This window comes from Felis catus, chromosome E1 (genome assembly GCF_018350175.1).
Source record: "Felis catus isolate Fca126 chromosome E1, F.catus_Fca126_mat1.0, whole genome shotgun sequence".
Lineage (NCBI taxonomy): Eukaryota > Metazoa > Chordata > Mammalia > Carnivora > Felidae > Felis > Felis catus.
Window position 1 is genome coordinate 59392492 of NC_058381.1, and position 12974 is coordinate 59405465.

The following is a 12974-nucleotide window of genomic DNA, read 5'->3' on the forward strand; positions in this document are numbered from 1 at the left end:
GAAGACAGTGGAAGTGGATCGTCTTGAGTTAGTCGTCCTCTTTTTGGAAAGTGTTTTGGGTGCGTAACATGACTGCTGAAGACAGAAGGACAACCTGGAAGGCCAGGGATCCGGAGGGAGGGGAGCCCTGGTGCTGTGGGTCCAGCAAGGGCGGGGACCCCGGGGCCAGGGGTCAGGCTGACCGTGGGGACGGCAGGGAACTGCGTTTCTCCATCCTGCGGTGGGCCTGTGGAGCGGCGCCTGGAGAGACCGGAGCCCCGAATCAAAGGGTGCAAGGAGCCGCCGAGCAGGGCGTGTGGGAGGCGGGTGTCACCGGTGGGAGCCGAGCGTGGGCCTGTGTCCCAGCAGGAACCCCGGGCTGTGCAGACACGGACGGACTCGGTGCGTCCTGGGCCGTGGGGGCTGGTGAGCAGCCCAGCCTGGAGCCTCACGCCTCCTCTCCCCCACAGAGCCCTCCACCACGTGCTTCTGGGCCGAGACCTGCTTCACCCTGGTGCCCTACAGCCTGGTGCGTCCCCACAGGCCCAGCCGGCCCCGGCCCGTGCTCTTCGTGCCCAGGGTGGTCGGCAGGATCCTGAGCGAGAAGCTGTGTCTCCTCCAGGGGTTTAAGAAGTGCCCAGCAGGTACGCTGTCGCCTGGGAGCCCCGCCTGTCTGTCAGGTGGCAGAGCGAGGCCTTGGCAGAATGCTTGTCTTCTTCTCTGGAGGCCCTGGGGCTGCCGTGACAAGGGACCACAGATTGGGCCACTCCGAACAGCAGGGATTTATTCTCCCGGGGTGATGCAGTCCTGAAGGCGGAGATCCAGTGTCTCCGGGCTGCCCCCCGCCCGGAGGCTCCAAGGGGTGGGGTTCTCCTTTCCTTTCCTGGCTTCCGGGGTGCCCGCAGTCCTGGGGGTCCCGGCTTGTGGCTGTGTCACTGCGCTTTCTGCCTCCTTGTCCTGTGACCTCCCCTCTCCGTGTCTGTCTTTAGTCCTTTTTTTTTAGTTTATTATTTATTTATTTATATATTTATATATTTATTTAATTATTTAGAGAGCATGTGAGCAGGGGTGGGGGGTGAAGAGAGAGAGAGAGAGAGAGAGAGAGAGAGAGGGAGAGAATCCCAAGCAGGCTCCTGGCTGTCAGCGCAGAGCCCAACGTGGGGCTCTAACTCACGAATGGTGAGATCATGACCTGAGCCAAAACCAAGAGTCGATGCTTAACCAACTGAGCAACCCAGGCGCCCCTCACAGTCTTCTTATAAGGAACCAGTCTCGAGGCGCCTGGGGGGGCTGTCGGTTCAGCGTCCGACTTCGGCTCGGGTCACGATCTCACAGCTTGTGAGTTCAAGCCCCGTGCCGGGCTCTGTGCTGACAGCTTGGAGCCTGGAGACTGCTTTGGATTCTGTGTCTCCCTCTCTCTCTGCCCCTAACCCCCTTGCATTCTGTCTCTGTCTGTCTCAAAAATAAAACATTAAAAAAAAAAAATTTAAAGGAACCAATCTTTAGGGCCTGTCTTCTTCCAGGATGACCTCATCATAACTAATCACATCTGCAAAGACCCTATTTCCAAATAAAGTCACAGCCCGAGGTTCCAGGTGCCCACGCATTTAGGGGGGATGCTGTTCAATCCAGCGCAGTCGCTGCTCGCAGATAGGGTTGTACGGAACCGGGGCGGGACCAGCGGAGGGCTCCACCCGCCTGCTCACCTCCAGAGCTGCTCGGTGGAGGGTCCCCGAGAGACCCCGGCCATCTGGACTGCCAGATCCCAGGGGACAGGGTCTGAGCATCTGCACCGCAGAAAAGAAGGTTGCGACGGTTGGACAGCGGGACGCGGGCTTTGTGCGAGTTTTCGTTCATCCGCTCGCCGCTGGCTGATGGCTGCGGGAGGCCTTGGCTCTGCACTACCCCTGGAGCTCACAGAGGGCACCGGGCCGCAAGTGTGTGGGCAACGTTCGGGCGGCGAGGCCCGGGGAGAGGAGCTGTCCGTGAGCCGGGGTCGCCGTGACCGTGGGGACGCTCTGGGGGTGCGGCTCGGACTCCGGAGAATGGGCGTCAGGACCGAGAGTGGACAAGTGGGGGTGTCTTGACTGGTTCGTTCAGGGCAAGGGGTCTCCGCCCGGGCACCGACAGCGGGCTGGGGCGGCCTCACTCTCTGTGCTGGGGCCCGTCCCTGGCCTCCACCCACCAGATGCCAGTAGCGCCCCCTCCCCCTGAGCCGTGACGGCCCAAAATGCGTCCGGACATCGCCAGGTCTCGCTTGGGGGCCCCACAGCCCTGACCTGTGGGCTCTAAGGGATTCCTAGGGGTGACAAGCTGGACATTCACGTTTGGATCTTGAGGGTGTGGGAGAGGGGTTTATCCGCACCCTTCCTCCCTCCCTTCTGTCCATCTGTGCACCCACGTCGGGGCACTGGCAGAGCACGTGACTGATGGTCGAAGGTGCGCGTGCAGGGCACAGACTCCTTTGAGCGTGAAGAGCAGGGCCAGGGGTACACGGACGACACCCTAGGCAGAGGGTTCCCCAGAGCTGGGGGGGGGTCCGCGAGGGTGAGAGTGCTCAGGACCTCACAGAGCTGGGTGCCTGATGTCCCCGTCCACTGTCACCTTCAGAGTACTTGAGCCAGGAGGAATACGATGCCTCCAGCCAGAGGGGGGACATCATCCAGGAGAAGGAGGCACCCGGTGGCCGCTACTGGGTGACCCGCAGGGCCATTGAGTCCCTCATGGAGAAGGTAATGGGCGAGGCCGGGAGCTGCTCTGGGGGTTTGGGGACCCATCTCCGGAGGATGGTGGTGGGACAGGGCAGGAAGGACTGACGCTGAGATCGGAGGGACGCTGGTGGCCAGCCTGCAGGCTAGGGACGCCCCGTGCTGGTGCTCAGCTGATCTCTGGCTCAGCGTGCGGAGGGCGTAGTGCGGAAAGACCGAGCCCCGTCTCCGCCATCTGGGATCTGTTAACTTCCCTGAGCCGGATTCCTCGGCACAGGAAATCTGAATAATATTTGTTAAAATGAGGAATAAAATGGAGATAAGCCTCCATACTGATTTAAGGCTCAAACGAATACACGGAAAGCAGCTCACCGTGAACCGTGCGGTTTTATGTGGACGTGAGACGGGCAGGCCCAGCTGTGAGCCAGAGGCAGATGCCCCCCCTTCCCAACCCCCGCCCACAGAGGCTGACGGGGCCTTCCGACCGGGAGGGTTCCGGCCCCCTACAAAGTCTCCCGCGACCCCAACGACTCACGGTTCCTAGATTCGGCCGATGAAACACCAAACGGACAGACGTGAAATGGTTCAGCAAGTGCCCTCGCACCCAACAGGGCGCCCCCGGCTTCTCTCCCCAGCGCCCCTCCCCGGTGTGGGCTCCTCTCGCTGCCTCTGAGGCCGAGGACCTTGAGCCGTCTCCCCTGTCCCCTGCAGAACACCCACGCCCTCCTGGACGTCCGGCTGGACGGCGTCCGTGCCCTCCACAGGTCGGAGATCTTCCCCATCATCGTCCACATCTCCGTCAACGAGAAGGCGGCCAAGAAACTCAAGTAGGTGGGACCCCGAGGGCTGGCGGTGGGGCTGAGCCTGGCGTCACGTGCCTCCGGGGCGCGGCCTGGGGTCTGGGACAAGCACCTGCAGCCTCCCCCCTGGGAGCAGCCCTGACGGTGAGGGAGGCCTGGCACCCGCCTTGACTAAGGCCGCGTGTTCGCCGGGGTACGAGCAGCTCACGGTCCAGCTGCGCCGGGTGAGGACAGGAGCTGAACACCGTTACTTGGGGTGTGGCTGGGGACAAACCCAGACGTCCTGTTGCCCCCTTACCACTTGTCAGCTGAGGTTGTAAACTGGACCCCGCGCCCCACACCCGTGCAGCGTCGTCCGGGGCCTGACTCCTATCTTCCTTACGAGGCGCTCGGACCCCCAAAGCGGGGCAGGGCATTTGTGCCGTGTGGCCCGTGTGCTGGTCCCCTGGCATTCCGCGCCGGCGGTCGGCTTCCTGGGGCTCCGCGCTGGGCCGCCGCACGCAGCTCTCGCTGAGGGGTACCCCCTCCCCGTGTCCGGCCCGTGCAGGAAGGCCCTGCAGCGGCTCAACACCTCGGAGCGGCAGCTCCTGGAGGCGGGCAGGCAGGAGGAGGGCGAGCTGGACGAAGTGCCCTGTCTGTACAGCAGCCTGGCCCCCGATGGCTGGAGTGACCTGGAAACCCTGCTCGGCTGTGTCCGCTTGGCCATCGCGGACGAGCAGAAGAAGGTTGTGTGGACAGAGAAGAGCCCCCGCTGACGCCCCCGGAGTCCCCTGCAGAAATTGTGGGGACCTCTGAGTCCCCACAGGAGTCCCTGACAACGTGGCCCTGTGCGTTGAGCTCAGGGCCTCTCAGGCACAGCCCTGGGGGTGCTCACCAAACAAGCCCAGCTCTCCGGGCTCCCCTCTCTCACCAGGGTCTGGCCTTGAACTACATGCAGGGGACAGTGGGCATTCGGACCATCTCCTCCTCCTCCAAGGCTCCGCGTGGTCTGGAACCAGACGCCCCGAGAACATTTCCGCAGTGGGGGCGTCTCCCGAGCCTTCCCAGAGCCGGAGGCCCCAGATGTCCAGAAAACCACCTGTCGGACCCGAATCACTGTACTTCCCTTTGCAACTCAATGTGCCAAAGGGCTTGTTCCAAAGCCACGGTGGCCGCAAGCTGGTGGCCCTGATGACCCCCACGGTCACTCCCATCCCTGCCCAGAGCAGAGACACAACCCCTCTTGTAACGTCATCCTGACTTTCTCAGCTCCCGATGGCAGACAGGTGCCTCAGTAACTCCAATTTAGAGAGATGTGTGTATGTGCTGGGAAGCCTAGTTTCCCAGTGATGGAAACAGTATTTTCAGCGGTGCCTGGCGGTTTCGGGGGACCCGTGGGGGGTCCTCGAGAAGCCTTCCACAGACACATTGCACGAACGCCATCTGGGCTCCCCCTGAGCCTGGGAACTGCCCCCCTCTAACTGGGTACCTCCCCCCCACCAGCTCCTTCTCCAGAGTAAAGCACCTTTACTCCACCTCCAGAGCTCAGGAGACATTTGGGCGTGGCTTGGGCAGGGACCTCTGGGGTCCCCTCACCACCCGGCCTTGCCGCCCGCGGTCACAGACTGAATGGAGTTCTGGCAGCAGCGGCCCTGAGTCTGAGTGCCTCGGGCGGTTGCTCTAGAACTCAGACCGCCATTATCGCGAACGAGGTCAGAAAATGAACTTCTATGTATTTTACTGAAATAAAGCTTTTCCGGTGCCCTGGACCATGGCTCTGTCCCTACGCCGCCAGGATGAGGTTGGCAGGGGAGGGGAGGAAGGCAGGAGCCCACCACTCAAGGGAAAAAGCCCCTGCTTTCTGGGTCTTTCCAGGTTGAGCAGGTGGAAGCTGGGCAGGTCCGGGGCAGCTACGAGCAGCAGCACGGGTGTCGAGCCGGACAGAACTAACCCAAGCCACAGCATGGGGCCTTCGTGCTTGGACATTCAGAAAGGATGAACTCTGCCCAAACAGACCACAGAACGAAACTCGGCACCCGGGAAGCCTGCCACGGATCAGCAGCCTGGCGGAAACCCCGCCAGGGTCGGGAACTTGACCGTGGGGCAAGGCGAAGGACGCAAAACACGCTCAAGGGTTGTTCGAAGAGTTTTCCAGGCCAGGGATTGACACGAGCCAGACACTGGGTTCCCACATACAGTGCGGTTTGGGGCCGCCGCCACCCGCGGGACACACGGAGGCCCAGCTCCTCCCGGGTGAAGGGCGCGGGGACGTCTGTGGGCTCCGAAGAATGAAGGTCTCGAGCCCCAGGTCCCAGCGCCTTCTCTTGGCAGGTCCCCAGCCGAACCCAGGAAACAAGCCCCCCTTCCTGCAAGTCCTGCGCTGAGACATGACTCGGACACCGGGACGACCGCGTCCCCACTCCCACGGGCGGAGGAAGGAGCCGGGCACAGGCCCCACCACTCCCCCCTCCACGCAGTGGCAGCAACGACCCCAGCATCAGGGAGAGCCCTGCTCAGACGGGAGGGTCGCTGCCCCTCCCTCCGCCTCAGCTGGAAAGGTGGGGACCGGGCGCGGGGAGGCCTCCCACGTCCCCCGGGCGACCCTCACAGCTCATTGTGGAGCGGCCGGCACTGGGGAGAGAGCCTCTCCTCCAGGACACCATCGGGAGCACACACCCAGGGGTCGTGGGTCTCCCACTGCCACTTGGCCAGCTGGGTCTGGAGCAGGTCCAGAACCTGGGCATAGCGTGGATCAGCGGCCAGGTTCCGGGTCTCGTGGGGGTCCTGGCTGCGGTCGTAGAGCTCCCAACGGTCCCGGTAGTAGTAGTGACGGAGGTCCTTGTACCAGCCCGTGGGCTGGCCGGCCACGGTGCGATTCAGGAGGTCCTGAAAGGTGGGCGACACGTAGAAGTCCTGGTCGATGGGAAAGGGCATCCTGAAGTTCAGGTTGTGCACCAGGCGGAAGCCCCGGTGGTGCACGGAGCGCATGGGGTAGGCCATGGTGACCTCGTGGTGGCTCTGGCTGCCAAAGACGGTGCTCCAGAGGGGCTCTGCCTCCAGCGCCGGCAGGAGGGACCGGCCGGTGAGCCGGACGGTCTTCGAGCCAAAGATGGCGTAGCTCGGGTAAGGGACGGAGAACCAATCCAAGATGGTGGGCGTGAGGTCTGCAAAGGAGGCGGGGTCTCGGCACGTCGGCCCTCCGGGGCACGAGAGCCCCCACCACGGAAGGGCTCGATCCAAGCCTTTCTGGAACGCTGCTGGGCCCCCCTGCACACCAGATCGCCACCAGGGAGCCGCGCTGGGTCCAACCTGCCACTGTGGCCCCAAACCTCTAGGACGTGACGCCTTCGATGGCTTAATGAGAGGCTCCAACTTGGCAATACTGGGGCTCCTGGTAAAATCTCTCAGGTCCTTAAGGAAGCCCCCTCGGAGGGCCTCATCTGTTCTTGTCCTGTGCCGTGGCCACAGCGCTACTGAACTTGTGCTTTGGGGCCAAAGGGCGATGTGGGCCCCAAGCTGCCCTGGCCCCTCAAAGTCAGCTTCCCCGGCATCAGCAATGCAAATTCTCAGACACTCTGGGGATGTCCACGTGCACACCACGTGGACGTTCCCTAGCACTCCAGGGGGCTCTGACACTCACGCAGGGAAAAAGCAACAGTCTCAGGGGCAGCGAGACCGAGGCTAGAATCCTATCTTGATGCTCACAAGCTGTGTGCCCTTGGGCAACTCACCTTACCTCCCTGATCCCCATCTGCACTTACAGAACGGGGTGGCCCTCCCTTCTCTGCCCAGGTGGTGTGGGAACCACGTAAGATAGCGGGTGTAGAGCGCTCTCTGGACACGGTGGTACCACTAAATTTGCCCCCTTCCCCTCCCCCCCCCCCCCTTGTGAGCCGTGGAGCCATACCTAGGAGGCTCACGTAGGCCTCGCTGACCTGGCCCCAGCGTTTCGTGTGCTCCGGGGACGACACCAGCAAGGGTTCAGCAGTGCCCGGCCAGTACAGGTTGGTCCTGCCACTGGGGAAGGGGATCCCGTTGTCGGACGTGAAGATCACCAGGGTGTCATTCAGGACACCTGCTTCATGCAGCTCCTGGAGCACGAGTCCCACCCCTGGGGGTGCGGAGGGGACAGCAGAGCTCAGCCACAGACGGGCATGGAGGGGCGGGGGTGTGCGGGCACTCACACATTCCTCCGTCCACCTGTTGGACCTCTGCTGTCCGCCCCCCTCCCCTGGCCACCGCCCCGGCCCCTCACCCAGCACCCTGTCCTGGAGGGGGCCGGGGACGCCGGCCATCCCTCAGCACATCCGTGGCACCCGCACGGCCGGTTTGTTTTCTGGAATCTCATGCCTGCCCCGTGTGGGTAGCAGGGACCGTACGGGGCGACGGCCGGAAGACAGGAGTCCCTCCACACTTTCCCCCTTCCCAGGTCACCACCCACTAATGGCACCGAACGATAAAGGTTCCAACTTTCTGTAGTGGCTGAACGGCGGTCCCCGCGAAGGGAAACAAACCCGCCAGAACCTGTGAACGTGACCTCATTTAGTTAAGGGCACTTTACAGATGTCACCGTCACGGATCTTCAAGTGATCATCCAGGTGGGCCCTAGAACCTACGACGAGGGTCCTTATAAGGAGAGACACAGCCAAGATGCACGAGGCTATGTGAGGCCAGGGCAGAGACTGGAAGGGTGCGGCCACGAGCCAAGGGACACCTGGGGCCACCAGACGCTGGAGGAGGCAGGAGGACTGTCCTGTGCCCCAGAGGCTGCAGGGGACACGGCCCTGCTGCCACGACTTCAGACCTCTGGTCCAGGACGGGGTACAAGCTGCAGCACACCGCCGTCCGGGCTCCTGGAACCCACCTTGGTCCATGCGGCCGATGGTGGTATACTGGGCGGCTAGGTCAGCTCGGGCTGCGGGAGTGTCGGGGACGAAGTAGGGCACCTGGGGGAGCAGGTGAGGGCAAAGCCAGGGTTAGAGCACGGAGGCCGGGGGAAGGGGTGGCCAGTCCTTGAACGGCGGTAGATGAGGGCCAGCCCCCCTCCCAGGGCCCGAAATCCTGCTCCACGGTGAACGGTGGGGCCCAGAATGTCCCTGCTTCTAGACACGTTAACACTTGTTTGCCGGCCGCGCAGACGGGAACCGGATCCAGTGGGCCTCTTGTTGAATGTGCTAACGTCACACGCCCGGGGGCCCAGGCTGCCAAGCCCCGCCCCCCCCCCCCCCCCCCCCGATTTACGAGGCGGAAGAAGGGTAAGCGAGCGTCTTGGAGACACGGCGGGGGGCTGTCCTACCACCACGTCCTGTGGGTCGTAGGCCTGGGGGGTCCAGTCTGGGATCCGCCCCATGCCGCTGTCCCCGTTGCCAAACTTCTCACAGAAGGTCCCGTACTGGGGCTGGGAGTGCCCACAGCGGTGGGGGTCGTGGAAGGCGACGTACAGGAAGAAGGGCCTGCCCGGGGGGGGAGGGGCTTGAGTCTTGAGGTCAGCTGGTTGACATGCCACCTGGCTTTCTACTCTGCGGAGCCCCATTCTTTAGGCGGGAACACCCCTCGGGACCCTCCCCTCCTCTGTAACTGAAAGCGTCCCCTCTCCTCTTCCTCTGACCAGACTGACTTGAGTATCTGGAACTTTCTCCCCCTCCCCCGCTCCTCCACCTGGGGTCTCCAAGAATCCCAACTAAAGACTCTGGGATGTGCATCTGGCCGAGGGGGTGGGTGGTAAGGGGTTGGGGGCCTCCGCGCACCTGTCATCCTGAGTCCGCAGGAATTTCCGGACGAGCAGCTTAATTCTGGTGATGTTGCGTCCTACCTGGAGGACAGAGCCGTTCTCCTCCGTGTAGGCGAAGTCAAACGGGTACACCGGCTCGGGCCCCACGTGCTTCTTCCCAATGATGCCTGGAGGTGGGGACACGGGCCTTCCAGAGCCCCTGAGGTATCCCGTCCCCCTCCGCTCCCTTCTGCACCACCCCCCCCCCCAAAGCCCTGCCCTGGTGTGGCCTCTAGGGGGTCAGCCCGGGCCCTTGTCCTCATGGAGCCAGGGCTCAGGGGAAAGGCCGAGGACCTCGGGTGTTCAGAGCAGGCGACACGGGGCTCGCCCGAGGGGGCCTGTCCGGTCCCCGTTGTGGCAGGAAGCCGCTCACCTGTGCGAATGCCGGCCTGGCCGAGCAGCCGCGGCAGACTCTGCACCTTGTCGAAGGAGTTGAAGTGGTGGACGTCCTGATGCAAGCCGTACATCCCGTTCTGATGCTGCGGCAGAGACGCGCGTGACGCGGGGCCCCACCTGCCCCAGCTCTCCCCATGGCTCGTCGCCAGGCCCTCCGGGGGCCCCCTTTCGGCTCGGGCGGCCGGCACCCAGGGAGAGTTCCACGGCCTCTCCGTCTGGCCCCTACCGTAGGACGTCAGCAGGGGAAACAGCACGCCGGAGATGTGCCCCAAGGGGTGGCTTTTATTTCCTTCTTTTTTGTCTACCTGGGTTTTCCAGCTTTTTCGTTGCGAGCACATGCCACGGCTGCAAACTGCTGTTAACTGGATTTTTTTTAAGCTTATTTAGAGAGAGAGAGAGCACGAATAGGAGAAACGCAGAGAGAAAGGGGGGAGGGGATCACAAGCAGACCCTGTGCCGTCAGTGTGGAGCCTGATGTGGGGCTCGAATCCACAAACCGTGAGATCATGACCTGAGCCAAAGGCGGACGCTTAACCCACTGAGCCACCCGGGCGCCCCGATTAACTGGATTTTTTACAGCGTAAAAAAAAAACAGTCGCACACGTTACAAACTGAGACTGGAAAGACGTAAGACAAGCCGGAACAGTGCTCTCCACATTCCTACGGCCCAGACGGGAGTGCAGCTCACAGCTGCCTGATTAACCTTCCAGGAGGCGTCTGGGTAGTGGCCACACATGGGCCGCTTACACATGGCCTTGGTCTCTCCAATGGGGACGCACAGAGCACACCGGCTCCCCGGAAGATGGTGTCTCGGGGTAACACATCGGGAGTAAGTACTCGTGCACCCGAGTTCACAGCGGCGTTATTCACGACAGTCAGGAGTAGAAGCAACCTCGGCATCCATCGGCGGTTGAACAGGTAAGCAACGTGTGCCAGACCCGCGTGACGGAACCTCACACGGTGTTTTGGCCACAAGGAAGGACATCCTGACGTCTGCTACGACGTTCCCGCGAGGCCACTACGCTCGGTGACATCAGCCAGTGCCCACAGGACAAACACTGTAGCAATCGCATGCACTGAGACGAATAGAATAGAAGGTACCAGGGACCGGGAGGGGCGCAGGGAGTCAGCGGGCACAGAGCTTCGGTTTGGGAACACGATTAAGTTCCGGGGGTAGACAGCAGGAACGCCGCGCGATAACGTGAGCGTATCTGATGTCGCTCAGTCACGCACTTAAAAAAAAAGTGACTGCAACGAGGGCGCCTGGGTGGCTCAGTCAGTTAAGTTCCTGACTTTGGCTCAGATCACGCTCTCCCGGTTCAGGAGTTCGAGCCCCGCGTTGGGCGCTGCACTGTCAGCATAGAGCCCGCTATGTCTCCTTCCCTCTCTCTCTGCCCCTCCCTCACAGCCTTGCATGGGGGTGCTCTCAAAAATAAATGAAAAAGCACTTAAAAAATATTTTAAGAAAGAATCAAAATGATAAGTTTTGCACTACACATATTCTAGCACCCACAATACAGAGTAAATGTTTATGTGGTAGCTCCTACCATCACTCAAGCTCCTGGGATAACAGTGTGACAGGAGTTAACCCCGGACAACCCCGTGCCAGGCACCTGGCTATGCGCTTTCCATATAAAGTATGAGCTTGGCCAATCCCGTAAGAATCCCAGGAACAAGGTGTTCTCAAGACCCCATTTCACAGGTAAGAAGGCTGAGGTTCACGGGTACGTGATTTGGTCACGGTCACACAGAGCAGCGGAGAGGGCGCCCTTTAGCCCATACTCGAACCCGCTTGGCTGGGAGTGGGGAGAAGAGGGTGGGCCCATCCCCAGGGGAGGTCAGGGAGGGGCTCTCGGTGTCGGTGTCGAGAGCCCTCCTCCCACACCCCTGCTGCCCTCACCTGGGGCAGGCCAGTGAGCAGACTGGCGCGGCTGGGAGAGCAGCTGCTGACGGAGGTGAAGGCATTGCGGAAGACCAGGCTGCGGCGGGCCAGGGCATCCAGGTGAGGGGTGGCGATGGCACTGTTGTTGTAGGTGCCACTCTCGAAGCCCCCATCGTCCGCTGAGGAAGGCAGAGGCAGAGGCCACGGGGGGCTGGACTCAGGACTGAGGGAGACCCGCAGTCCTGCTGTGGTGGCCTGGGCCCCTGGTGCCCAGGCACGCGTGACCCCCAGGCGGCAGGACCCAAGTGGGCATTGTATCTGGGCAGGCGTGCCACCTGAGTGGGAATGCCACCAGGCACGCACAAGAACTGGGCGAGCGGCAGCAGACAGGCATGAAACTCCGGTGGCCTGATACGGGGTGGGACTGGTACCCAGGCAGGCACGACACCCCAGACGGAATACTCAGGTCGAGTGTTAGCGAGTGGGTGTGGCTGGGCAGCCCCGGGGCTCCGCAGACCCAGCAGGAGCTGTGGTTTCTGCACCAGTGTCCCCAGCAGGGAGGAGCGGATGGGAGCCCCCAGAGGAGAGCAGCTGGATGTTACAATCAGCGGAAGGGCGGGTTGGAGACCACAAACTTAATCAGAAAGAGTGAATCTGGCAGAGCCTCAGACCTCAAAAGAGGAAAGAACAGGGTTGTCTTGTGACAACCCCGCTCTGGTCACCAAGTCTCGTGAAAAGCAGAGCGCTAGAAGAACTTGGGATATCTGGGAGGGGACGGGGTAAGGGGAGAGGGCAGCTGGGGGGCGGGGGGGGGGGGGGCTGCGCCGCTCAGCCAGGAGGAGAGCTGAGCCACAGCGCTCCCGGGTCTGAAAAGGGAAGGGCAAACTTACAGGGTTTCCCCGCTGGGGAGGAGATGAACCCCCCACCCCCCACCCCGGCCGGCCCCCAGTCGCGTCTCTGGGGACTTGGACCCCAGCTCCTTCCTCCACCGCATCCCCTCTGGGGGCTGTGGACCACCGAGCTCTGGAAGGCCACCCAGCTGCCCGAGCTGGGGGCCCGCAGGGCTGGCCCTGGCTGCTGTGGGCACGCGTCGCGGTGCAGGGTCAGGGCCAGCGGCAGGAGTGGGGCGCTGGACGCCGGCCCGACCCCTGCGGAGCCCACGGTGGGCGAGGCCGCCCCTGCCTCCCTCCCCGAGGAGCCGAGCGCGAAGAGTCCGGGGCAGCAGAGAGGGCACACGGGGAGGGCTGCGGGGCTCGCTGGCGAGGGGCGCAGGGGCGCACTCACCGAGGATCAGCAGCACGTTCCGGGGGCGCGCCCCGGGCACGCGGCAGAGCCCCAGGGCCAGCAGCAGCACCCAGCAGGCCGGCCCCCGACGGCGCATGGCGGCGGCTCCCGGCCCGCCGCCCCACCCCCGCCCGCGGTCACGTGGCACAGACCCCGCCCCGGAGGTCACGTGCGCG

At 62.9% G+C, this 12974-nt stretch overlaps 2 protein-coding genes across 7 annotated transcripts in view; one reads left to right on the forward strand and one right to left on the reverse strand.

The window, feature by feature from the left end:
* CARD14 (caspase recruitment domain family member 14) overlaps nucleotides 1-5235 on the forward strand; it is a 35929-nt gene extending 30694 nt beyond the window's left edge. For 5 of the 6 annotated variants that reach the window (XM_045044014.1, XM_045044013.1, XM_023244261.2 and 2 more), the window contains 4 exons: nucleotides 450-623; nucleotides 2590-2711; nucleotides 3399-3514; nucleotides 4035-5235. In XM_045044014.1, coding sequence (XP_044899949.1) covers nucleotides 450-623; nucleotides 2590-2711; nucleotides 3399-3514; nucleotides 4035-4242 — 620 coding nt within the window. In that variant the 3' untranslated portion in view covers nucleotides 4243-5235. Of the gene's footprint in view, nucleotides 1-449; nucleotides 624-2589; nucleotides 2712-3151 lie in introns of all 6 variants that reach the window. The other variant, XM_045044017.1, reaches the window with a different exon arrangement.
* SGSH (N-sulfoglucosamine sulfohydrolase) lies at nucleotides 5188-12933 on the reverse strand. The gene is made up of 8 exons (XM_023244262.2): nucleotides 12799-12933; nucleotides 11533-11693; nucleotides 9610-9715; nucleotides 9214-9364; nucleotides 8763-8919; nucleotides 8331-8412; nucleotides 7374-7577; nucleotides 5188-6630 (listed from the first exon to the last, which is right to left on the reverse strand). Exons 1-8 carry the CDS (start codon nucleotides 12893-12895, stop codon nucleotides 6071-6073), a joined length of 1518 nt encoding a protein of 505 aa, XP_023100030.1. The 5' UTR covers nucleotides 12896-12933; the 3' UTR covers nucleotides 5188-6070.
* Nucleotides 12934-12974: the final 41 nt, after the last annotated feature.

Coding starts and splice junctions, on each gene's coding strand:
- SGSH (XM_023244262.2), bottom strand. CDS start 12,895: ATGCGCCGTCGGGGGCCGGCCTGCTGGGTGCTGCTGCTGGCCCTGGGG. Junction 9,716..11,532: donor TGCTCACTGGCCTGCCCCAG/GTGAGGGCAGCA, acceptor TCTCTGCCGCAG/CATCAGAACGGGATGTACGG. Junction 7,578..8,330: donor CATCGGCCGCATGGACCAAG/GTGGGTTCCAGG, acceptor CCGCACCCCCAG/GGGTGGGACTCGTGCTCCAG.